This window comes from Hyaena hyaena, unplaced genomic scaffold (assembly GCF_003009895.1).
Source record: "Hyaena hyaena isolate Hyena2069 unplaced genomic scaffold, ASM300989v1 scaffold_58, whole genome shotgun sequence".
NCBI lineage: Eukaryota > Metazoa > Chordata > Mammalia > Carnivora > Hyaenidae > Hyaena > Hyaena hyaena.
The window spans coordinates 504,097-529,119 of NW_024080689.1; the positions used below are offsets into that span (position 1 = coordinate 504,097).

Sequence of the window (25,023 nt, forward strand, 5' to 3'; positions counted from 1 at the left end):
CCCCCCCCCCCCCCCCGCCAACCCCTGCGTCCCGGGCGCGCACCCCCCGCGCCCTCTCGCCAACCCTGAGCCCCGGGCGCGCACCTCCCGCGCCCTCTCGCCAACTCCGCCCTCTCGCCAACCCCTGCGCCCCGGGCGCACGCTCCGCCCGCTGGCGCACATCCCCGGCCGGCCTCGCCCTGACACCATCTGGGTCTGCGTGCCAGGCCGGTGCTCCAGAACTTCCACGCCCAGGGGTCCACGCTCCTTTTCAGGAGGCTTGGAGGACTTTATGTGTCTCCAGCCTAGCCTGCTCCCTGGTCTACACCTGTCCCTGCGCACACGAGGACTTCTCAGGGTCCTTCGGAAATGCTGATCCCTTCCTGGCATTCCGCTCAAGCTCTCCCAGGATCCCGACCCCCCTTGCCCTTAAACTCCTCTCCCCGCTCCATGGATCTAAATCAGAGACGACAGACCTAAATGCAAACGTGGAACCACAGATGCAAAAGAAATGTGTGATCGAGTTTTGCTGATAACCGGGGAATTACTGCCTCTGGCAAAATTACTCAAATCAAAAATTTTTTTTAATTGTGCCATCCAAACACGGCATCCCTGTGGTCGGTTAGGCTGGGCCCCCCAGTGGCCATCTCCAGCTTGGAAGGCTCACTTTCCTCTCCGAATGTTTTGAGGGGTCCTTCTTCTAGTTCTTTCCACTATGCAGTCAGAAAGTGCCCCTCGAGGGTGGTTCCTAATTTGATTTTGATGATTTCTTGGTGGAGCACTCTCTAGTCTAAGTGAAAGATTGCTCATTCCTTAAAGGCAAACTTGTGTGTTTATTTTTCTATTTCTTCCAGCCCCTGGGATACGCCATCCCTTAACTGGCAGATTAAAGAGAGATGGAAAGGGGCGCCTGGGTGGCTCAGTCGGTTGAGCGTCTGACTTCAGCTCAGCTCATGATCTCACGGTCTGTGGGTTCGAGCCCCACGTCGGGTTCTGTGCTGACAGCCAGCTCAGAGCCTGGAGCCTGCTTCAGATTCTATGTCTCCCTCTCTGACGCTCCCCGACTCACTCTCTCTCTCTCTCTCAAAAATAAACATCCAAAAAAAGGGAGGTGTAAAGAAAATCTTCCTCATTTGTTTTGAAGTGTGCAAACCACTCTGTTTTTGCCCATTTCTGGCTCCAGCCTCTTGCTGAACTGCCCCGTGGGTGGACGCTAGGGGGTGTTCTTGCACAAATTTCTTGCCTAAAGCCCTGAAGCCTTTTTTGGTCAAGTAGTTTAAAAATATTCTTCCTTTTTTTTTAAATTTAAAGTCAAGTTAGTTAACATAAAGTGTAGTCTTGGCTTCAGGACAAGAACCCAGTGATTCAACTATTACATACAACACCCAGTACTCACCCTGATAAGTGCCCTCTCTAATGCCCATCCCCCCACCCACCCCATATTCCTCTTATTTTCTTTAAAAAGTCTTAGTGTTTTAAATTTTTTTCATAGGTCCAAGTTTTCTGGACTGAATGACTCCGACACCTTACCATTTTAAATTTTATGAGTTCAAAGAAAAGTATTTTTTAAGTTTGTCGTTAACGTCTCGACTGGTATTTCCTTTATATTTGGTATTCAAAGTTATTTTAGGCATGTTCAATTTCAAGCAGCAAAGATTTTTAAAAAATTACCTTTTAATCTATCTTCCATGGCAGGCTAAATGGACAAAGACGAGCCCTTTAAAAATAGCTTTGCGGGGGGCACCTGGGTGGCTCAGTCGGTTGAGCGTCCGACTTCGGCTCAGGTCATGATGTCACAGGTCGTGGATTCGAGCCCCGCACTGGGTTCTGTGCTGACAGCTCAGAGCTTGGAGCCTGTTTCAGATTCTGTGTCTCCCTCTCTCTCTGACCCTCCCTTGCTCATGCTGTCTCTCTCTCAGAAATAAATAAAACATTAAACAAAAATTTAAAAATAGCTGTGGGGGGCGCCTGGGTGGCTCGTTTGGTTGAGCGTCCGACTTCAGCTCAGGTCATGATCTCACGGTTTGTGAGTTCAAGCCCCGCGTCGGACTCTGCGCTGACAGCTCAGAGCCTGGAGCCTGCTTCAGATTCTAAGTCTCCCCGCCTCTCTGCCCCTTCCATGATCATGCTCTGTCTTTCTGTCTCTCAATGATACGTAAACATTAAAAACAAAAAATAGCTGTGGTCACAGTGAAATGAGAACTCAGAAGGGCTTCCTGGCAATGTGTGTATGCACACATGGGCATGTGTGTCTGTGTTCACAGAGGCCTGCAGAGAACAGGAGGGGTAGGTGATCTGCCCACAAGCTCGTGTCCCTCTGAAGAGATCTAGAATCACTAACAAACTTTACCCAAAGTTGGCTAAGATCTTAACCTGGACTTCTGTTCTTAATGGCTTTGTCAATATCTTGGATGAAAGCAATCTAATGAAATCCCCAGATGTTCTTTGTGGAAAAAAGAGCAACAAATAGAATTATTGAACCAAACATCAAGAATAGAAAAGATCTCCAAAAGCTCAATTGTATCACCAATTTGAGGCTAGGCATCCTACAGCTCTCAGATCGAACAGGGCAGACCTGGGGCTGAGAACCACGCTCTGTATGAGCTCTGTTCTTTCTTTTTTTTTAATTAAAATTCTTTTTGGATGTTTGTTTGTTTATTTATTTATTTATTTATTTATTTATTTATTTATTTTTTGAAGGATAGAGGCAGACTGTGAGCAGGGGTGGGGGACTGACAGAGAAGTTGATGCAGAACTGGAAGCAGGCTCTGGGCTCTGAGCCATCAGCACAGAGCCCGACGGGGGTGGGGGGAGGGGCTCGAATGTACAAACCACGAGATCATGACCTGAGCTGAAGTTGGACGCTTAACCAACTGAGCGTTCCAGGTGCCCCTGAGCCCTGTTCTATAGATCATTCCTCCCTGGCCCTGGGTGACCACCCTGGTCCTTTAGGACAGACTTGAAGAAGACCCAGGTCCCGTATGAGCAGAGCCTTACCTGATGGTAACCAATATAGTCCAGGTTGCCCGGGAGACGGAACCCGGGCGCCAGACACAGCCCCCCTTCCAGCATTTCTGGTCTGATGAATTCCTCCAGGTAGGTCTTGCAGAGTCTCCGGTCCCAGTCATCTGTGATGTGCCCTCCATACATGATCTCGCCGAAGAGGTAGCGCAAATCATCGTACGGGACCTGAGACACGGGGAAGAAAGACCTCCGCACAGACATTGGGGCCGCCCTGATGTGTGGGCAGAGGGTAAGTCACGAGATGGGATGCCTCTCAAGATTAGGAGCAATGCTTTCTTCACCTGCATACCCCTAGCACCCAGCAGAGTCAGGCATGCTTGGGAGCTCGTTAAATGCTTGAGACGTTCCGTCCATGGGCAAGGGGGGCAAGGTGCCAACCCCTTTGCGTATATGCCTTCCCTCTTCCACCGTCATTAACTGTGGCAATGAAGTCAGTCTTTACCTAGGAGTCCTTTAAATACGCAAATGTCAAATGGAGTAAAGGACGGACCAGGGTACTTGTCTAATTTCCTGCCATTACTTAGCATATTAATTTATGGTCTCCTTCCAAAGTTCAAAGTGAATGAAACAGAGCATGCAACGTCAAGATATTGGAGCTGGGCAGGAAACCACTTAGGGAAAGCCAGGTGTTATGGGAACAAGCTTCCCCGGACGCTGGAGCTGGAGGTAGAGGAATAGCTTAGGGTTTCTGGGCCTGATTCATTTGCCCCCCCCACCCCCCCCACAGGAAGGGGTGGCGGCCTTGCTGATGCTATGTTTGGTCCATGAACTAGAAGAGCCTTGATGGTCTACACATTCTCTTAAATGGAAGAGCATGGGTTGTTTGTGTAAGTTTTCTTTGAAATGGATGTAGCTGACGGAGAATGAGGGAGATGCGGTGTCGGAAGCATTTGGCTTCAACTTTGGGAAGACCATCCCCCTGTGAGGAGGTGGGCGCCCCAAGAGAAGTGATGTGTCTTGGCTGATTAAACTGGGAACCTGTACCAGGTGAGCGTGGGGTCTCCTCTGCCAGTCCACAATGCCCCGCAATGCTGCAGGTGCACAGGGTGGTCTGGTGAGCCCTGGGACAAAGACTCACACCAGGCGTGAGTCACTGGGTTTGGTTTCCCGAGCTTTCTTGGCGCTATCTTCACGTGATGGTCTTCTTGGCCTTGCCTTGGTCCTGGGCTGGCCCTTCCTCCCAGCCCAGAGGGTGTAGCCCATCTCCAGTGTGCGCCCCATTTCCCTGTGATGGGACATCAACCTTCTCAGAGATGGCCCACCCTGCCTCCCCCTGCACTGGCCGGGAACTTTACCTTTGCGTTGGCCTCCAGGAAGTTGTAGAGCACGTTCACAGAGATGGTGAGGTCCCCAGTGTTGAACGGGTAGGAGCGATTCCATCCCTGTGGCCCAAACTTTCTTCTCTCTGCCACCACCCCGTGAAAGTAGCAAAGAGCAAAGAGAATGCTCTTGAACTCCGTCTCGCGGGAACACATCTCCAGCGTGTCCTGAAAGGAGAGTGTTGCCTACAGCGTGAGCACAGACCAGCGTGTGGGTTATGGCGGCCGGAAGCCGCGCTGGATAAGGTCACCGTATGTCCTCGTTAGGTTTTTGAGCCATAGCAGGACTGCAGATGGCGTTGTGGGTTCGGGGCTCCGGGTTCCAGGGGACCTTGCAGAGGGGTTGGGTTCCAGTTTAGAATCTGAGTTAAGGTTTGGGTTCAGGCGATCACAGGGTTAGGCTTACAGTTAACGTTTGCAGCCACGGACAGGCCAAGCCTAGCTAACGGGAGACAGGGTGGGGGGTCCTGAGAGTCGTGTGGGTCTTACGAGTGTCACTTTGTACTGGGGTGTGGGTGGGGGCTCCTACAGCATCATCTCAGATTTCTCCCCTTCCTGCTATGCTTTGCCTTTTTTTTTTTTTTAAAAATTCTATTTATTTAATGCCAGCACCCAACGTGGGGCTTGAACTCAAGACCCGAGATCTCGAGTCGCAGGCTCTCCCAACTGAGCTGGCCAGGTGCCCCACTTGTCACGCCTTGCTTGCCCATCACCGGATCGTCATGGGTGTGATCGCTGCCTGGGGTTTTGCGGTTGCTGCTGAGGGAGGGATAGGATGGGAAGCAGAGCCACGAGAGAACCAGAGGAGTGCTGTGGCGTCACTGTAAACCTGGGCAGAGGGACCGGCCACGCGGCTGGAGAAACAAGGGCGCAGAGGGGTCCTGGCTGCAAAGCATACGGCCCAGAGGAAAGGCGTGGCTCACGAGGAGGGGATGAAAGAAGGGACAGAAGGAAGAAATGAAAAGCAAGAGACCGATGGGCGTTGGGGTCATGCTCGGCGCATTTCCGGGGGGATGGTGGTGATGGCGGAAGGCGAGAGCGTACCATTTGAAAAGATGGCAGGATAAGAATCCTTAGATCCTTTGGAAGTAACAATAATTTCCTCTGAGACCCTGTTTGATCGGGAAAGAGCAAGATACTGCAGGCAGAGCCCAGGAGAGGCACTTTCAAAGCTCCCACAAATTGCACTGGGTTGAGTCGTGGCATTTCTTCTAAGAATTGGTCCTCAGACTTTGCCCACGTGGGCAAGAGAAGCGAAGGAGCCAGGGCCAGTTAAGGCTGCCGGGAGGTCTGAGTTTGCCACGATGAACCCAGGGCAGTCTCAGTCCCTCTCTGGATATGTGAGGGTCACGCTGGTGCCTCTGCTGGGTACACATTTGGCACAAAGCCATGGATGTGAACGGTCAGATGCGGCACAGAGGATAAAGTCGCTGCCTTGTGCGAACAAGAACTTAACCGCTTTCTGGACGGAGCTGTTCTCTATGTGTGTACGTAGGATGCCTCCTTCATTATTTTTGACACATTTGAAAAAATTGGGTCCTGATGAAAAATGCCTCGAAGCACAAACTCAGGGGGTCATACGTTAAAATGCTGGAACTCGCCGACACTGGCACACTCGGACAACATCGGAATAAAATAACCATCCCCGAACAGCATGGCCAGCAGCGATAAAAAGATGTCTGTTCTGGGGCGCCTGGGTGGCTTAGTCGGTTAAACGTCCGACTTTCGCTTAGGTCATGATCTCGTGGTTCGTGGGTTCGAGTCCCGCGTCGGGCTCTGTGCTGACTGCCAGCTCGGAGCCTGGAGCCTATTTCAGAGTCTGTGACTCCCTCTCTCTCTGACCCTCCCCTGCTCACGCTGTCTCTCTCTCTCTCTCTCCTAGAAATAAAAATATTAAAAAAAAAAAAAAGTCTGTTCTGCAGCTTGTCCCTTAAACGGTTAAAATAGGGCTTGAAGAAACAGAACGAATTATAGGGGGTGTTCACCGGGGCCTTGGCTTCAGGGCACCCGTGAAAGCAGAATGAGGAATTAAGACACTCGTGAGCAGTGAATATACCCAGAAATCTCTCTCTCTCTCTCTCTCTCAGAATGAGTTACTGAAGATGGATCTTGATGGCCGAAAACCCACCTTGGTGGGGACAAGAATAGCCATTCCCTTGGAGTTACCAGCATCCCTTGGGAGTTACTTCCCAATGGCCTCATAACCAAGGCTGGACATGGCGTTTGCAGGGAGAAGATCCAAGAACAAGGGTCCATGGGGAGGCTGAGAAGATGAAGCCATGAGGCGGCTGTAGGACAATAATAATCCTACTGAGGGATAATCTTGTATAATTATTAGGAGATAGGGCATGGGGGGAAACTATGGCCTTTCTCCCTGGATCTGCCCAAGACCCTCAATGCCAAAGAGCTGACATACTGTGCCTGTCGATGGAGCTCACTAATGGCATCCCAGTGACTTTTTCTTTTCAGTTATTAATTAAAAAAAAATTCCCGGTAGAATACACACCATAAAATCCATCACCTGCACCATTTTGAGGCATACACAGCTCTGTGGCATCATGTATGTTCACCTCGTTGGGCCGCCCAGTGTCTTTTCTGGGCAGAAATGTTTCAGCTTGGAATGAGCTACTGCCTCCCGGGGAAAGAAGGCTACAGATTTCAAAGTCAGGGATGTGTATTTTCCTGACGTGGAGGATAGCATGTAGAAAATTTAGAAGTTCTGACCTCTGGTACAGAGTATCTAGGGGTTTGGACAAGGCCCATTTAGGAAGACAAATGTATTATTTTACTTTACTTTATCATTTTGCTTTATTTTACTTTATTTATATATTTTACTTTATTTTATTTTACTTTATCATTTTGCTACTTTATTCTATTCTATTTTATCTTACTTTTTTATTTTGGAAAAAAATCTAAAAAGAAAGGCAAGAAAGCCCAAGAGAGCAACCAATTTTACTTCATGTTGCACTGGGTGGGTGTTTCTTAACGAAAAGAGCCTGAATCTCCTGGCCATGTCCCCCGACTCCTGGTTCCAGATTATGAGTGGGTTTGGGAGTTGAGACAGGAAGGGAGTGAAAAACAAGGCTGGATATGTTTTGCTTCTCCTTCTCTGAAGCTTTTTCCTCTCCAAGTGGGACTGCTTGATCCCCATATTACAAAGAGTATCATGCACTCAGTAAAAAAAAAAAAAAAAAAATCCTTCAAGTTAGGGCACCTGGGTGGCTCAGTCAGCTGAGTGTCCGACTTTTGGCTCAGGTCATGCGAGTTTGATCCCTGCATCAGGCTCTGCGCTGATGGTACGGAGCCTGCTTGGGACTCTCTCTCTCTCTCCCTCCCTCCCTCCCCCTCTCACTCTGCCTCTTCTCTCCCCACTCTCAAACTTAATAAATAAAAATTTAAAAATAAGAACAAAACCCCTTCATGTTAGTCTAAGTTAAACCAGGCCCTAAGGGGCCCCTAGTCCTCGTAGTTTATGTTGGGTTAGTGACCTCAGGTGTCCTGTGGGATGGCCCATTTCAGGGATCCTAGATGACCCATCTGGGGCTTGTGTTAAGTTGGAGCAGGGGCTCTGCGAAGCCAGAGACACAGAGGATCTAAGAGAGGACTGATCTAGAACCCTCCCTTTGGAATCCACCGAGGCCTGGTGTGCAGATGGACGTTAAGGCGGCCCCGTGGCCCCCAAACTCCTGGCCCGCACACCTTCGTGTATTTCCCTCCCCGGGAAGGTGGAACTCCCCTAGGGAGAAGCTACCAGAAAGGCTGCCTTTTGGAGAAGACGAAAAAAGCCTGAGCTACAGATTTGGCAAGTGCTTCTTCACACACGGAGTCAGGTACCCATGGGCCTGTCTTTGGCTTTCACAACACGAGTCTTGGATTCCCAGTAATGGACCTTCCAGTAAGTAGTAGCCTACATCTGAGCCTGATGCCCTGCTCTTCCCAGGTTCACTGTAGCAGTGTCCTTAAAGTGGAATGCACAATGGAATCTTCTGGAAGGCTTGTTAGAACACAGATTCCTGGGCCCCTCCCCAGAGTTTCTGATTCCCCAGGTCTAGGGTAGGACCTGAGAATCGGCATTTCTACCAAGTTCCCCAGGCTCTGCTGCCGCCCTGGGGGCCACGCGTTAGGAGCCTAACATATGATTACGACCCCCTGCATCTGAAACCTGGATTATTTGAGACTTTGACACTCGAGATGCATGCAGATGTCAACTGTAATCACGTGAACATGAGCGCCCACCCCCTGCTTGAAGACAGTGCGCGACCAGTGTGTCACATCATTTAGATTTCCAGCGACCTGCCCCTGTCCACCTTGGAATATTTAGTTAGCATGTAGACTTGCGGAGAGGTCCCCCATGCCACTTGCCAAAGAAAGCAGACCCTAAGCTCAGGAAAACTGAGAGCTGGGCTGCACTCCATGGACACTGGGAAGAGGTCGGTCACGAAGGGAACACGTTTTGCCCACACAGGGCACTGCTCTGAGCCCAGTGGCCCCTTCGCCCCCCCAACCAACCCCCGAAAGTTGCATGTTCTAATAACCCAGTTGAATCAGCTCTTCAGGGGGTGTGTGTGGGGGGGGTGCTCTTCTCCCCTCCCTGCCCGGGCTGTACCTGAGTGAAATTGTCCAGGGCCTTGTGTAGGTTGGCGTGCATGCCTGTGGGAGGCTCGTTGGTGATCTTAATGGAGTTTTCCAGGATGCCCTGGGGGATGATGTGGCCCTCGGGGGAGGGTGCCGGCTCCGCACTGATGAAGACCCTGAACTCCGGGTGGCTGTTCTCAGCATGCTCTTCCAGCTTCTTCTCCAACGCGCTCAGCCACTTGGCCACCAGGTGGATGTTCTAGCGGGAAAGAAGGCCCCCCCACCCATTGCAGGCATCTGCTTAGTTTTGTCAGCAGCAAACAGTTTCAGGAAGGCCCTGGCCTTCAAATATAGCTCCCTGCAGCAGGCATCTTGGGGTTCCCAGCAATGGGATGCCAGTATCTTGGAATTGAAGCCTAGCTCTTGATATCCCAAGTCTCTTTAGCACATTGTTCTCAAACAGGACTATGCATAGGAACTCCCCCTGCCGTGAGGGCTTCTTAAAACAAACATTCTTGGGCCCCAACCCCGAGTATCTGATTCAGGTGGTCTAGGCGGGGCCTGAGAATCTGCACTTCTAACAAATTCTGCGTGATGCTGAAGGAGTTGGTGGTCAGGCCACACTTAACGAGTCAGACACATGGTTCACATGCTCCCAAATCCAGATCCCCACACCTGACACCCGGAATACGTGAACCCTTGGGACACAAAAGCGGGGCCCGTGGACCAGCAACGTTGGCATTTCCTGGGAGCTAGTTAGGGACGGACACTCTTGGGCCCAGCCCAGACTTCCTGAACCAGTGCATTTTAGTAAGACCTGCGGTGATTTGCGTGCGTGTTAAAATCTGAAAAGCACTGATGTCCACGTCTTCTAGCCTGCTTTCCGGAATCCCTTCTCCCTCTCTCCAAACCATTCTGCTAACTGTTGCCCAGTTTATCTTTCTAAAACACACGGTGATGTTGCCGCTCACATCCTGGGAAGGCTTCTTGCTCCAAGCGCAAGCTCTTCTGTCTGGTCTTTGAGTTCTTCTGCTCCACGCCATGTGATTCCTATCTGTCTGTCTGTCTGTCTGTCTAAACCTACGGTTATTTCTTGTGCTACTTTGCAGAATGCGCCTTTCGCTCCAGAAAGGATAGCTGCTTGGCTTCGCTGCAGTGTGTTTCATTGTGATGGACAGATAAAAGCGCCTCAGTAAATATTTGAGGAAGCCTGCTCGCAGAGCCTTAAATACACAGATCAGCACTGAGCACCGAACTTGGCCGCGGCAATCTGGCCTCTGAGTGCCGCCTTCTCCTCTATGAAAGAGGGAAATGATAATATCGGCCACGCTTGTGTCCCAGAGTTGCTGGAAGGAACTAAAGGTAAAGGTAATGGATGTGAAAAGGCGGTTGAAGTGAAAACTGGTTAGAGAATTCATTTCTAATCACTCTGTGGGAGCTAAGCCCTCAGCGGGCTGCCTGGAAAGCTGGGGCTCTGCTGGCCAGGCGGGGGCCAGCGACCCACAAGCGAGTGGTCCGTTCTTCCTGTAGGAATTCCAGTTCTGGGGCGCCTGGGTGGCTCAGCTGGTTAAGTGTCCAACTTCGGCTCAGGTCATGATCTCACAGTTCATGGGTTCGAGCCCCGCGTCGGGCTCTGTGCTGACAGCTCAGAACCTGGAGCCTGTTTCAGATTCCGTATCTTCCTCTCTCTCTGACCCTCACCTGCTCATTCTGTTTCTCTCTCTCTCTCTCTCTCTCTCAGAAATAAATAAAACATTAAAAAAAATTAAAAAGAAAAAAAAAGGGAATTGCAGTTCCCGAATTCGATCTGGGAGAGCTCTGGGAAAGCACATCAGCAGGTGTGGGAGTGCTGGGCCACCAGCGGCTAGTCCCCGAATGACAAGGGCCCAGGATGGGTCCAGGAGCCCGAGATACCTGGGGCGGTCACACTTCCCCAGCACCGTGCTGACCCGCGAGGGAGGAGGCAAGATGCCCAGCTATTATCATTTTTCCTCCTGGGTTTCTGGAAAATGAGTCCCAGGGAATGGCAAGGTCCCTCGGCTACGAGGCTTTGTAAGAATAACAGGAAAATGAAGCATGAAGACTGAGTAGCCAGATGCGGAGCAGTGAGTGATCAGAGGGACAGAGGAAGTTCTAGGTAATCAAAGCCAGGGTCAGACGGTGGGGGGAGGGGGTGACCTTTCCTGTTTTATTTTTCCTCGCATTGATTTCTTCATTGATTCTTTCACCCAACAGGCTTTTGTTGAGCGTTTACTATGATCGTGGGGGTGTGCTGGGTGCGGAGAGGTGAGGGAGGAGATTTCTCCTCAAGGAAATGTGGTGAAGGACTCACTTGTAAAATAAGTCACCACACGGTCAGAGCACTCCAGCAGAGGCGGCTGTGGGCTGTTTAGGAGAAAGGGGACCTGAGCTACTTAATCCGCCCCGGCCCCAGCTCCCCCTGCAAGCAGCACCAAACAGGGGTAAGGGGTCAGGCCGCCACGGAAGAAGGGCTGCTCTCATGTCTTTCTAATACACGTGGGAAGGCACCTACTCCCTGAGCAGGCACCAAACAGGAATGTGAGTAGAACTATTTAAGCTAGAGAGAGAGTAGGGGCGCCTGGGGGGCTCAGTCCATTGAGTGTCTGACTTCCGCTCAGATCATGATCTCCCGGTTCGTGGGTTCGAGCCCCACATCGGGATCTGTGCTGACAGCTCAGAGCCTGGAGCCTGCTTTGGGTTGTGTGTGCCTCTCTCTCTGCCCCTCCCCTGCTCATGCTCTGTCTCTCGCTCTCAAAAATAAAGAAACATTAAAAAAAATAAACTAGAGAGAGTGGCAGGGGGTGTGAGAGGCGAGGGACAAGGAGTCACGGAGAGGAGTGGGGAGCGCAGGACAACGTAAGAGGGAAGGAGAGACGACCGGGCAGTGAGACGGGCAAGGGTGAGGAAGGAAAGGCAGGGGAGAGGGGCAGCGAGGATGAGGAGCCCAGAGATCGTCATGTGCGGTCCAGACAGCCACGGGGTCAAGAAAGACCCCCATCGGGGCAGAGGGGGCGTACCTGCAAAATAACCCAGTGACCTTTCTTGGCAGCCAGGTCCAGCGCAGCCTCAGCCACTACCTCCTGTCCTTGCCCCAAGGACACGTTGTGAAAGTTCCGGTTGTTGAAGGTGTACCCGAGCTTTTTACCTGAAAGAGGCATGGAGCTGTCCTTAGAATCGCTCGGGGCCTAGGATCTGTGGTGTCAGAGGTTCATGAGGAACACTCCCCAAACACAGGCGTGTCTGAGCCTTGAGCCTCACACGCTAACCCTCTTCCTAGAAGGAGTGTGTTGGGAGGTGGTGGGTACATCTCCCAGCTTTCTGTCCCCAGATAGAAGGAAGCAGAGACTTCAACACAGTCCCCAAGGAAGGGCAGCACTGCTGATGGCCTCCCGGGCACCATCGTCTAGAGCCCACGCATTGGTCTGCTACCCTAGAGGCCGAGAGGGCTCCCCGGCGACCCAGCAGATGGGTGTGGCCTCCTCTGACTGGCTTCCCCCTCTGAATATATATTCCCCCATCCAGCTCCACCGGGAGGTGTGGCCAGTAGAGGCAGGACTCAGGTAGCTCCGCCTTCCCGTAGGTTCCCCCATATTAGCCTCCTCCTCTGACTTCCCCAGCACGTAGAAGTATTTGATCTCATCCTTCTGCATGTCTGAGAGCAGAGAGAAGCGCGAGGCAATGCCAGAAGGGGCTTCGCCGTGAAGGCGTAAACATCCCGCATCCCGAGAAGGGCGGCCGGCACTGGGGATGGGCAAGGGAGCCGCTATACAACAACACAGATGTCACAACCACCTCCCTGGGCGCGGCGCAGGCTCAGGAAAAACCTCTCACAAAGAGACCAACCCTGGTATGTGGAGGGCTGATTGTGCCTGGCTGTTCGCCGTCAGCCCAGGACAACGTTTAGAGAAATTACATAGGATTCTTTAGACAGAGGGTCACCAGAGTGAAGGAATTTCTTTCCAGGAAGATAAAGTGCACGAGAGAAAACAGAAGGCATTTAAAACAGAGAAAGGATAAAAATATGTCCTTCAATATTTTGTTTCCGGGGAACTGAAATTGAAGATGCAACTCGCTACTAGTGCAAGAATATGTAAAGCCAACTGTCAGGACTGGATATTTCTTAATTTTTTTTTTTTTTTAATTTCTAGGAGAGAGAGAGAGAGAGACATCGTGAGCAGGGGAGGGTCAGAGAGAGAGGGAGTCACAGACTCTGAAACAGGCTCCAGGCTCTGAGGTGGCAGTCAGCACAGAGCCCGACGCGGGGCTCGAACCCACGAACCGCGAGATCATGACCTAAGCGAAAGTCGGACGCTTAACTGACTAAGCCACCCAGGTGCCCCAGGACTGGATATTTCTTTAAAATACTTAAAAAAAAAAAAAAAAGGTACAGAATCTCCTTTGCGACTGTGTAAGAGAAAGCAAGTAGATGACTTTTTCGGTAGTGAGTTATGAAAGATTCAATTGAGATGAACCCAAGAAACACCCTTATTAAACTCTATAAATCCTTGCCGGCAATAGATGTGATGTCAGCTTTAGAACCAGCAACAGAAACAACTTCTTCCAGAGAAAATGCCAGGCTAAAAGGTGCCGGGATTATTAGCAAGGCTCACACGGGTTCCTACTCACAAAAGAGCCTATTTGTTTTCTTTGTTAGCGAGCGGTGGGAGAAGAGGGGTGCTCACCAGAGATCAGTGGGTGAACCATGGGCTGTGAAGGCCAAGTCCAGCGTGCACGGGCCATGCCCGGCTTGCATGAGTCCAGGCTGGATGGCAAGGCTGACGTGGGGGTGTTCAGAAGGGGACACGCGGACGGGATTCACAAGGACTGAATGCTCAGCCGTGGCATCTGCCAGAGGGGCCGAGGCGACCTCGCAGGTCCCTCCATTTGCGACCGTGAGGCTCTTCAAACACCCCCGTGGGGCATCGCCGGGCCCCTCTCACCTTCCACGGTCATGTCTTCTTGGGTTTCCACCTTCATACTGTTTGTGCTATGGCTCTGCCGTCGTATCCCCCTCCCCCGCTACCTTTAACGCACTTTCCTTGTCTGATCTTCCTTCCCATTCTCCAGCGGGCAGTGTCACTCAGAATGGCATTGTAAGCCTCCTGTCACATCTCTGCAGGGTCCTTCTCTGACCTCCCATCTTTGAGGACAGTGAACTGTGGCCCTCTCTTTGGCTCCACCTGCCCGTGGGGCTGGGAGGAAGGGGAATGTTTTCTAGCCTTCTTTTGCTCCCAGCAGGCTGTTTCTTCCCATCCTCAGATTTAAAAATCCCTTTTCCGGGGCGCCTGGGGGTCTCAGTCGGTTAAGCGTCCGACTTCGGCTCAGGTCATGATCTCGCAGTTCGTGGGTTCGAGCCCCGCGTCAGGCTCTGTGCTGACAGCTCAGAGCCTGGAGCTGCTTCAGATTCTGTGTCTCCCTCTCTCTCTCTCTGACCCTCCCCTGCTCATGCTGTCTCTTTCTCTCAGAAATAAATAAAAAAGGCATTAAAAAAATCCCTTTTCCTTTTAAAGCATGTGCCATCTGACTATATTATCTACTAACTTCTATGTTCTCTGCCTTCCACCAACCTCCCAGTGGGATTCACTTTTATTAGGGGCTTTGGAACTCAGTCCAGAATCCTCCATACGTCCCATTTCATCACCATCCCGGTAAACCTCAGTGTCAGTACAAACGACTCAGCCAACATGCAGTCTCATGCTTCCTTCTCTTCAAAGAACTTAATTGCATTCCGCTGCTGTTACACACGCCCGTGGCTGCGCCCAGGACTCCACTGTCACTGAGAACTGCCCTGTGTCTGAGACGTCACTCATTCACGTCTACTCCGATCACTTTCTACTTTCTCCCCTGTTTGCTGTTTCTCTCTTCCCACATGGTATTCTACTTCAGTGAAATGTCCAGTCCATTGGCTCCTCTTTTTTTCTTCCTAATCTTCACATTTACTTCCCTCTTACTATTTTTTTTAACGTTTATTCATTTTTGAAAGAGAGAGAGAGAGAAAGAGAGAGCGAGCAAGCAGGGGAGGGGAAGAGAGAGGGAGGGAGGGAGACACAGAATCCGAAGTAGGCTCCAGGATCCGAGCTGTCAGCACAGAGCTGGATGCGGGGCTCGAACTCACCAATCGTGAGATCATGACCTGAGCTGAAGTTGGACACTCAACTGACTGAGCCTCCCAGGACCCCATGTTCCCTCTTATTTTAATATGGACTCAATAATCCTTAATTGGAAGGATGATCTTACAAAATCCTCAACTCTGCCGCCCCATCGACTTCCTGCATCACCCAACTTCTGCTAAGTTCTCAATCCTGGATGAATTAACAAGAGAGACAGGGGCTACACTTGGTGAATGAGGGGCACCCCAACTTCATGATTCTCACCTCGATGCTGTTTGGCAATTCTGCCACGTGCCCAGAAGTTGGCTGTGGTACCCCCTTCTTCCTTTAAAATTCCTAGGAGGCCCCACTCTACTTCGCTTGCGGCGCTCTCTACATTCCAGGGGAAACACACGCCATGTGGTGGGGACTCCTTCGGTTTCCTGCCATCTTACCCACATCCCTACACATTCCCATCTCACTGGGGGAGGCGTCTTCCTATGTTCCCTAAATCCCATCTCTTCTTATATCATCACTCCCCCGCTCCCTGGCACATGAGCAAATGAGCCTCTCTCCACCCAAAAACTAATATTTTGCCAATCTTGAAGCTGTTTGCTAAAACTGTACTTGCTCCAACCTACCCGAGTCCCAGTGGACTACTAAAAAGAAAAGAGGGGTGCCTGGGTGGTTCAGTCGGTGAAGCGTCTGACTTTGGCTCACGTCATCAGCTCACGGTGTATGATTTCGAGCCCCACGTCAGGCTCTGTGCTGACAGCTTGGAGCCTGGAGCCTGCTTCGGATTCTGTGTCTCCCTCTCTCTCTCCCTGCCCCTCCCTGGCTTGCACTGTCTCTCTCAAAAATAAATAAACATTAAAAAATATTTAAAGAAAAGAGAATAGGGCCAGGAACCATGAGAGAGAGGCTGTACACAACGTGTGGATAATCTGGCTGCAGAAACACGGAACTGAAAACTATTTCTTTGAACACACCAGGGAGCAGGCTTGCAAAAATCTAAGCAGGCTAGGGGTGCCTGGGTGGCTTAGTCGGTTAAGCGTCCGACTTTCACTTAGGTCATGATCTCGCCGTTCGTGGGTTCGAGCCCCGCGTCGGGCTCTGTGCTGACTGCCAGCTCAGAGCCTGGAGCCTATTTCAGTCTGTGACTCCCTCTCTCTCTGACCCTCCCCTGCTCACGCTGTCTCTCTCTCTCCTAGAAATAAATAAAAATATTTAAAAAAAAAATCTAAGCAGGCTCATAGTTCTGACCAGCACGTAGGAAAGAGAAACAGGGAGCAGCGGAAGGCAAAAGTGGTACGTACGGTTTCCGAAATAACTGCATTATTTGTTAAAGCCACGTCACTTAACGAAGGAGGCCGGAGACTGAGCAAGACCGTGCTAGAGGCAGGTGAAAGACCAGAGAAGATGCCTGTGCGTCAGGGTGGAAAGGGGAGTCCTGGATTGGGATGAGCAAGGACAAAGCTGGGCCTCCAAAGGCCATTCAGTCAACCGAATGAGCCACCCAGGCGCCCTCCAAAGGCCATTCAGGAAGGAGGAAACCAAGCTGCCTCAAAGAACAGATGATGCCTTACAATGCTACTGTCCTCTTAACATTTCAAAGTCTTTTCGCATCTGAGATTTCACTTTTATCCTGCAGTGGCCCTAAGGACTGGGGAAAAAATGGGTGACTGCTTTTAAAAGCAGCAAAGGCAAGGCGCAAATAAGGAAGTATGGCTCGTTCAGGAAGGAGGTGATGGGGAAAGAGAAGAGAAAGGGGGTGACATGAAAGCACTTTAAAGGATTAATCTGAGAAGGAAAGAGGTGGCGGCGGATGGTGCCAGGTTTTGTGTTGAAACAGAGGTCAAGAAAAGGAGATGGAAATTCCTCCTCTTCCCAACCCCTCCCTCTTTCTTCCTCCTTCAAAATGATTGAGGAAGGAAAATCCTGGAGGAGGCTAAGAGCCACAGAGTTGGCAGAAAAGCAAGATTTCTGATCAAGGGTCAGTGAATGAGCTTTAGGGACAGGAGAACTCCTCAGTTCTACACAGAACTTGGTCTGTGGGTCTATGCATCTGGGTCAGGGATGAGGGGCGTGGTGAAATGAGGAGGAGGCAACAAATCTTCCTTTTGACTCTGAGGTTTTATTTTTTTTAATGTTCGTTTGTTTTTGTTTTTTTTTTGTCTTTTTTTTTTTTTTTGAGAGAGAGAGATAGTATGAGGCAGGAAGGGGCAGAGAGAGAGAGAGAGAGAGAGAGAGGGAGGGGGGGAGGGGGGGAGGGAGGGAGGGAGACAGAATCCAAAACAGGCTCCAGGCTCTGAGCTGTGAGCACAGAGCCTGATGTGGGGCTGGAACTCACGAACTGTGAGATCATGACCTGAGCTGAAGTCAGATACTTAACCAACGAAGCCACTCAGGTGCCCCTGACTCTGAGATTTTAAAACCTTCTCCAATATTAAGAACTGCCATGTTGAGGGGCACCTGGGTGGCTCAGTCAGTTAAGCATCCAAGTCTTGATTTTGACTCAAGTCATGATCTCATGGTTTGTGAGGTTGAGCCCCACATTGGGCTCTGTGCTGCCAGTGTGGAGCCTGCTTGGGATTCTCTCTCTCCCTCTCTGCCCCTCTCCAGCCCCAAATAAACAAACATTAAAAAAAAAAAAAAAAGAACCATCATGTTGAAACAAAGGGATAGAGAAATGAAGGGGTTAAGAACATACATCACAAACTCAAAAATGGGAAAAGATACCACCAAGCTCTGTAAGACTCTAAGTGAAGTAAAACAGGGAAGTGTGTGATACACAGACTCTGCCCAAGCATAGAGATAGTAAGTTTGCTTGATAAGTTGGGGCCAGGGAGACAGAGCAAAGTGTGAGTCAGTCATGTAGATTCCAAACTTGGGAACAGGAGCCCGTCAAGCAGTCTGAATCCACTCAAGATGCAGAAAAGCATGGCCGTCACTAGAATATCTGTTCTAAATTGGCGAATTAGAAAATAAATCAAACCATGAAGGAGGCAAGAAGAAAAGGAGACAGAGGGGGTGCAGGTGTGTAAGTAATCTCTAGTTGATGAATGGCAATATTGCTTCTCATAAGGAAATGTGTTAAGATGAAGCCAAGGGCAGAGCTGGGTTAATGTATTCAGAAACAACCAATATGGACCAGGGCAGGGTCAGCTTCCCTGAAATGACAGAAAGCTTCAAAGTACATGATACAACAGACGGAGGTCAACTGGTAAAGAACAGTAGGAAAATTGCTCACCCACAGGGCATATAAAAGCTTCCATAAAGGAAAACCTTGAATAAAAATGAGGAAATTGTATCTGTCAATATGAAAGGAATAAAGCCTCCAGAAGACAGAAGGAGTACAGGACTTTATAAAAGGGTGAAAATCAGGAATAACTTAACTACGACCACAGTTCTTGTGATATTCGTTCATTCACTTGTTCATTTGTCCAACAAATATTGACAGAGCACTTTTTCTCTGCTAGTTATGCTCTTTTTAAAAAAAATTTTTTTAATTGTTTTATTTCTGAGAGAGAGAGAGAGAGAGAGAGAGAGAGACAGCGTGAGCAAGGGAGGGTCAGAGAGAGAGGGAGACACAGAATCTGGAGCTGGCTATCAGCACAGAGCCCAACGCGGGGCTTGAACCCACAAACCGTGAGATCATAACCTGAGCCGAAGTTGGACACCCAACCGACTGAGCCACCCAGGCACCCTGCTGCTAGTTATGCTCTTAGGTACTGGTTTGAAAAATGGTAAGCAAGACGCCATGATCCTTGACCTGAAGGATCTTAGTGACAAGCAGGTAGGCAAACAGAAGTTAAAAATTTTAAAGAATTGTTAAATTAGAAGTGCATCGAATGCTCTGAAGTAAATAATATGTATTGCAGGGAACCAACGGTCTTGAAGGGAGGTCAGGAGAGGCTGATATCTGCAGAATGAGTAAGCAGTAGACTCTTGAAGTGCTGGGGAAAAGTATTTCCGGTAAAAGAAACCTCTTGTGAAAATGCCTAGGTCAGGAAGGCTCACGGTCTACAAGAGCTGTATGGGGAGAGTAGAGTGAGCTTGGGGGAAGGTAAGATCTAAGGCTTGACAGAAAGGCCAGTCCACGCAGGATCCACAGCGGTCCTGGACTTTACCTTAAGAGCAGTGGGAAGCCACTAGAGAGTTTTAAGGAGAAGAGTGAGAGAACCGGATGCGAGATTAGCCAGATGCCCTTGGCTGCAGAGACTGGCAAAAGATTGCAGGCAGGGGGTGAAGAATGGGGACAGGTTAGGAGCCCACTGCGGCAGTCCAAGTGAAGTCATGGTGACTCAGACCAGGGAGGCAACAATGAAGCTTGAAACAAGGAGACCAATCTGACATGGATTTAGGAGGTAGAATCCATAGGTCTAAGTGTGGTGGGTGGCAGAGGGGTGCTAAAGTGACCGGTTCCAATGTTTCTGGCATGATCAACTTGGGTGAATGGTAGTGGTACTTACTAAGAATAAGAGAGCACGATTTCCAGAGATGGAGAAAAGTCTGACTTTTCCACTTGAAATGGCATGCTGAGTGCTGGGCAGATGAATGGAAGACCTATACCAAAGACAGCTCTTGGGATCTCAGAATAGAAGGTAGAGAGATGTTCCTGAAGTTTCCAAGGAATAGAAAAGCATCCTACTGGCACATGACCTCAACCAAGCACAACTGACTCCTTGAAGACCATCGAGCAGTGTGGACACATTCTGAGTAAAAATCATTTTGCACTTAGCAAAACTACCATACAGATAAATGGGCAAAAGTAAAGCCTTCTTAGACACCCAGGGGTCATGAAGTTTTACTTCCCATGATTCTTTTCTGATAGCATATGCTAGCAAAACTGGGGTGAAAATTGAAAATAAAAGACACAGGATACAAAAATGATAGCACTAAACTAGAATATAAAGAAAATAAGTCCCAGGATGTGACTTTCCTAGAAAGCTAAAGTGTAACTTATCTATTTTAGAACAGGATGTAGAACATTTTCAAGAAAGATAGGGTGGATTCTATTCAATTCGTACAATAAATAAGAAGAGTGAGATATCAGTGATAATGCCAGAAGGGCATTTATTTCTTCTTCCAAGAACAAGGAAAAGACATCCAGAAACTCCAGGGAAAACTAAAAGCTCTCTAAGAAAATCATCATCTAAGTATGAAGCAAACTGAAATTTGGTAGGATTTTGAAACTCCATGCTGAGAACATTCTTCTTTGAGGGACCCTAGAGATCAGGACATTGGACCCATGAAGAAGGAAATGTAATCCTAGCATATTCACGTGCCTCTTCAGTGAATAATATGTATTTATTAATTATGACATAAGCACTCTTCACTGGTTTTCAAAGATTACGGTTAACATGTAGATTAGCCATGAATAAAATTAATGATGGTAACAGTAGAATAAATATATAGTCACCCTTGTCTATGAAAAAAGTAAGGCACAGCTGATGCAACTTGGAAAACTGAAGTCTCAGCTTACTTAGAGGGAAGTCAAGAGAAATTATCTAGAGATCATGGAATAAAAAATTAAGCTTCAGTAACACTATTTAAGTTAACATAGTTAATAGAGGAAGTAAACATTTCAATATAGATATCAGTATTTGGGAGTTTGCAAACCAATTAGATAACTGGATAATATGGACAGCTTCCTAGAAACAAATACCAAAACTGACTCAAGGAGAAACAGAAAATTGGAATAGATCTCTAATAAGTGAAGACATTGAACTAGTGATTCAAAACCTTCCCATTAAGAAAAGCTCAGGTCCAGGTGGCTTCACCACTGAATTCTACCAAACACGAAGAAGTAATATCAATCTTTCACAAAAGTCTTACAAAAAAATAGAAGAAGAAGGAACACTTCCCAAATCAGTCTGATATATAGGTCACTACTTATATCCTCATACGCAAAAAAACAAAGGCCTCATAAGGAAAGAAAACTATAGGTCAATATCTCTTATAAATATATATATAAAAATCCTCAAAGAAATATTAGCAAATTGAGTCTAGCAATAAATATATAAAAAGGATTATATTCCAGGATCAGGTGAGAACTCAAGAATACAAGGTTAGTTCAATTTCCAAAAATCAATTAATGTCAAATCTCAATAGAATAGAGGACAAATATCATCTCAATGGATACAGAAAAAGCATTTGATAAAATCCAACACCTTTTCATGATAAAGGAAAAAAATTCAACAAACTAGAAGGCAACTTGCTCAATCTGATGAAGGGTTTCTGTAAAAAGCCCACAGCTAACATCATACTTAGTGGTGAGGATTGAATGAATTTCCCCTAAGATCTAGAGCAAGCCAAAGATGTCCAAACTTGCCATTTCTGCTTAATATTGTATTGGAAATTTTAGCCAGGTCGGTTAGGCAAGACAAAGAAATAAAAAGGCATCCAGATTGGAAAGGCAGAAGTAAAACTACCTCTATTCATAGATCATATATACTTGTATCAAAAAAAAAAAAAAAAAACCCAAGGAATTCACAAACATTATTGGAACTAATGAAAGATTTCAGCAAGGTTGCAGGAAAGAAGATCAATATACAAATATATACAAAAACCACTAGCGGTGACCATTCCAAAAATGAAATCAAGGAAACAGTTCCAACTTAAAACAGAATCAAAAAGAACAAAGTACTGAAGGATGAATTTCACTAAAGAAATGCAAGCAGATTATGAGTACACTTATTGTGATGAGCACTGAGTACGCATAGAAACACTGGTCAATATATTGTACAGCTGCAATTAATATAACCCTGTAGGTTAACTGCACTTCAATTTAAAAAAATGCAAGACTTGTATACCCCAAACTACAAAATACTAATAAAAGAAATTAAAGAAGACCTTAACAAATGGGAAGGCATTCTCTGTTGATGGATCAAAAGACTGAATATTGTTAATACTTTCTAGATTGATCTACATGCACTATTATCCAGCCGTAACAAAGGAATGATACATACTACAGCAAAAACATGGACGAACTTTGAAAATATTATGCTAAGTAAAACAAACCAGCAACAAAAGGCCTCATAGTGTATGATTTCATTTCTAGGAGATGTCCAGAACAGGCAAATTTTTAGAACCAGAAATTGGTGGCGGGTTCAAGAGGGCACAAGACGGAATAGAAGTACTCACTAAGAGATCTAGAATTTGTGGGAGGGAGGGTGTGAAAAGACACAAATTTGCTAAAATTAGATTGTGGTGATGGCCACAGAGCCTTGTGAAAATATTAGCAAACTCTGAATTGTATACTTGCAGTGGGTGAATATGGTATGTGAATTATATCTCAGTAAAGCTGTTAAAAAATATGGTAGAAAGTAGAGAGTCATAGTGGGCCCACTTTTTTTTTTTTATATCAGGGAATAAATAGATATCTAGAATTGATCACTTTAAAACTGGTGATAGAAGATTAGTAGGAAATAGAGAAGCGGTTATCAAGAGGATTAAATTTAGAAATTGGCAAAAATAAGATAAAGGATAGAATAGAATAGAATAGAATAGAATAGAATAGAATAGAATAGAATAGAATAGAATAAACAAAATGTGTCTGAAAAGGGGGACAGGGTATGGGAAGGACTTGAGCTGGGAAATGTTGCTTTTCATTTTAAAGTCTACATTATCTATACAGTAGAACTTGGTTTGTGAGCATAATTCGTTCTGGAAACATGCTTGTAACCTAACGCGCTCATATATCAAAGTGAATCTCAAAAACCATTGGCTCAGTTGTGATCATGTGACGTCTGGCGTCACGTGCTACGTGTATTGCAAGACATTGCTCGTTTGTCAAGTTAAAATATATTAGAAATGTTTGCTTGTCTTGTGGGGCCCTCGCAGAACAAGTTAGTTGCAATCCAAGGCTTTATTGTATTTTAAAAATGTGCAAGTGTCACTTGAAATTATCAGGAGACTATAAAAATATACATAACGTAATATTAGTGAACTCCTGTAGATCCTATCCATTCTTCAGGACCAAGTTAGCTTCATCTCAACCATCCCCCAACACTAGGCATCCTGTAGAGTGTAAATGAATAGACTGCTCTTGGAGCCCTATTCCCTGGGCTGGGTTCCAACCCATCGGGTCTTTATTTGACTTTGCAAAATGGTGCCGTTTGGCCAGTGAGATAGTTTTGATTAGTCATTTGCTCATTCTTTCATTTAACGTATTTATTTCTTGAGTACCCCTCACCATGCTAGGAACTGGGGATACTCTGGGAAAAAGGACACTTGTTCCCAAAGAGCTCTCACCCTCTTAGGAAGACAGAGTAGTGGCTAGACAATTACAAGGTGATGTACATCAAGAAGGGCACTCTAGGAGTGCATGGGAGGGGAACCTAGCATCTTAGAAGCCAAGTACGGCTTCCTAGAGGTTGTGGCATTGAAATTGGTATCTGAAGGATGAACAGAGGCTAGCCTGGTGAAGGGGATTCAGGAGGGGGAATGGCAGCCTTGGGAGAATGAAATGGCTGCCATGTAGAAGCAAAAGGTGAGTAGGGAAATGTAGGCAGAATGATGGAACCCCCCCCCCCCCCCAAGGATGTCCACGTCAGCAGAGGGGGCTCTATGATGTGAGTAAATTAAAGACCTCAAGATAGGGAGCTTATCCTGGATTATCTCAGTGGGCCCCATATAATCACAGGAGTCCTTATAAGGAAAAGAGGGAGGCGGTAAGACCCATTTATGATTCTGGTCTCCAGAACTAGAAAATAACAAATCAGTGTTGTTTCAAGCCTCCAGGTTTGTGATAATTCATTACAGCAGCAACAGGAAACTGATGATGGGAAGCAGGCTAGAAAAATAGGGGGATGGGAGGAGGAAACTCCCGGTGACACACATTAAGGAGTTTGGACTTTCTTCTCTGGGCCATCGGAGGGAAGGGGGAGACTTGTGTTTCAGAAGGATTGCTCCAACCCAAGTAAGGGTGAGTGGGTGGGTGGAGGACACGGTCTCCTCCTGACCCTGCTTACTGCACTGTCCCACCCTGGATGATCCCTTCTCTGGTGACATCCCCTGGCGTTGGCTTGAAAGTCCCCTGACCTCTGTATGTCAGCAAATGCTGAGTACTGCCTCATGAGCTTGGGGTCTGAAGAGAGACCACCGGATGCAGAGTAGAAGTTCATGGGGCAGGTGCGGCCTTGGCTCCAAGGTAAATTTTTTTTTCAATGTTTGTTTATTTTTGAGAGAGAGAGAGAGAAAGAGACAGAGTGTGAGTGGGGGAGGGGCAGAGAGAGAGGGAGACACAGAATCTGAAGCAGGCTCCAGGCTCCGAGCTGTCAGCACAGAGCCCAATGCAGGGCTTGAACTCGTGAACTGTGAGATCATGACCTGAGCCAATGTTGGACGCTTAACCGACTGAGCCAGCCAGGTGCCCCTACAATGAGTTTTTCTCACCTTGGTTTTCCACATCCTTCAGGGGGTCCACACCCGGAGACAGGATAAAAAACATAGGTGTGGCTGGTCCCGATTCCTCAAACGAGGCTGCAAAGTCTGGCGCTCTTCCGGCCACGTACTTGCTTCCCAACTTCTCCTCGACAAAATCCCTGCCGGAAAAGAAGTACATGCACGTGTGTGTCAGTCATACGCGCATGTGTGTCAGTCACAAAATAGTGAACACTTGAGAAATGAAGGCGTATAGACACGGCAGGATGCACTCGAGGTCATAGGTGTGGTAGTCACAGAGCTGGGACCAACTCCCAGGTGCCTCGTTGTTAAGTCAACATGCATGGCCAGTGCTGCGATGGCTGGCCTGCTGTCCTAGATCAGGGCTCTTTTTAACTGTCATCTGTCCAGGACAGTGCCGACTCCGCTGTAAAGCCCGGGGGCCCATCACATCGCCGTCGTCCATCAGAATGCAGCCAGGATCAATGCTTTCGGAAAGCTTGTGGGCAGCTGGATCCTCCACACTCCATATTCCGGTGGTCCTCCCTCTCGGTCCTCCATCTCACCTCAAGATTCAAGGCCCCTCACTTTCCTGGGCTGTCACACTCCATCACTGTCTGTTTCTTTTC

General features: G+C 48.1%; 1 protein-coding gene across 1 annotated transcript in view; it reads right to left on the minus strand.

Annotated features, from left to right (window-relative positions):
- Positions 1–25,023, minus strand: part of DNAH9 (dynein axonemal heavy chain 9) — a 332,337-nt gene that overhangs the window by 28,348 nt on the left and 278,966 nt on the right. Inside the window, exons 61-65 of the mRNA XM_039231630.1 lie at positions 24,407–24,555; positions 11,936–12,063; positions 8,929–9,156; positions 4,299–4,490; positions 2,977–3,168 (exon numbers count right to left, since the gene is read on the minus strand). Coding sequence (XP_039087561.1) covers positions 2,977–3,168; positions 4,299–4,490; positions 8,929–9,156; positions 11,936–12,063; positions 24,407–24,555 — 889 coding nt within the window. The remainder of the gene's footprint in view (positions 1–2,976; positions 3,169–4,298; positions 4,491–8,928; positions 9,157–11,935; positions 12,064–24,406; positions 24,556–25,023) is intronic.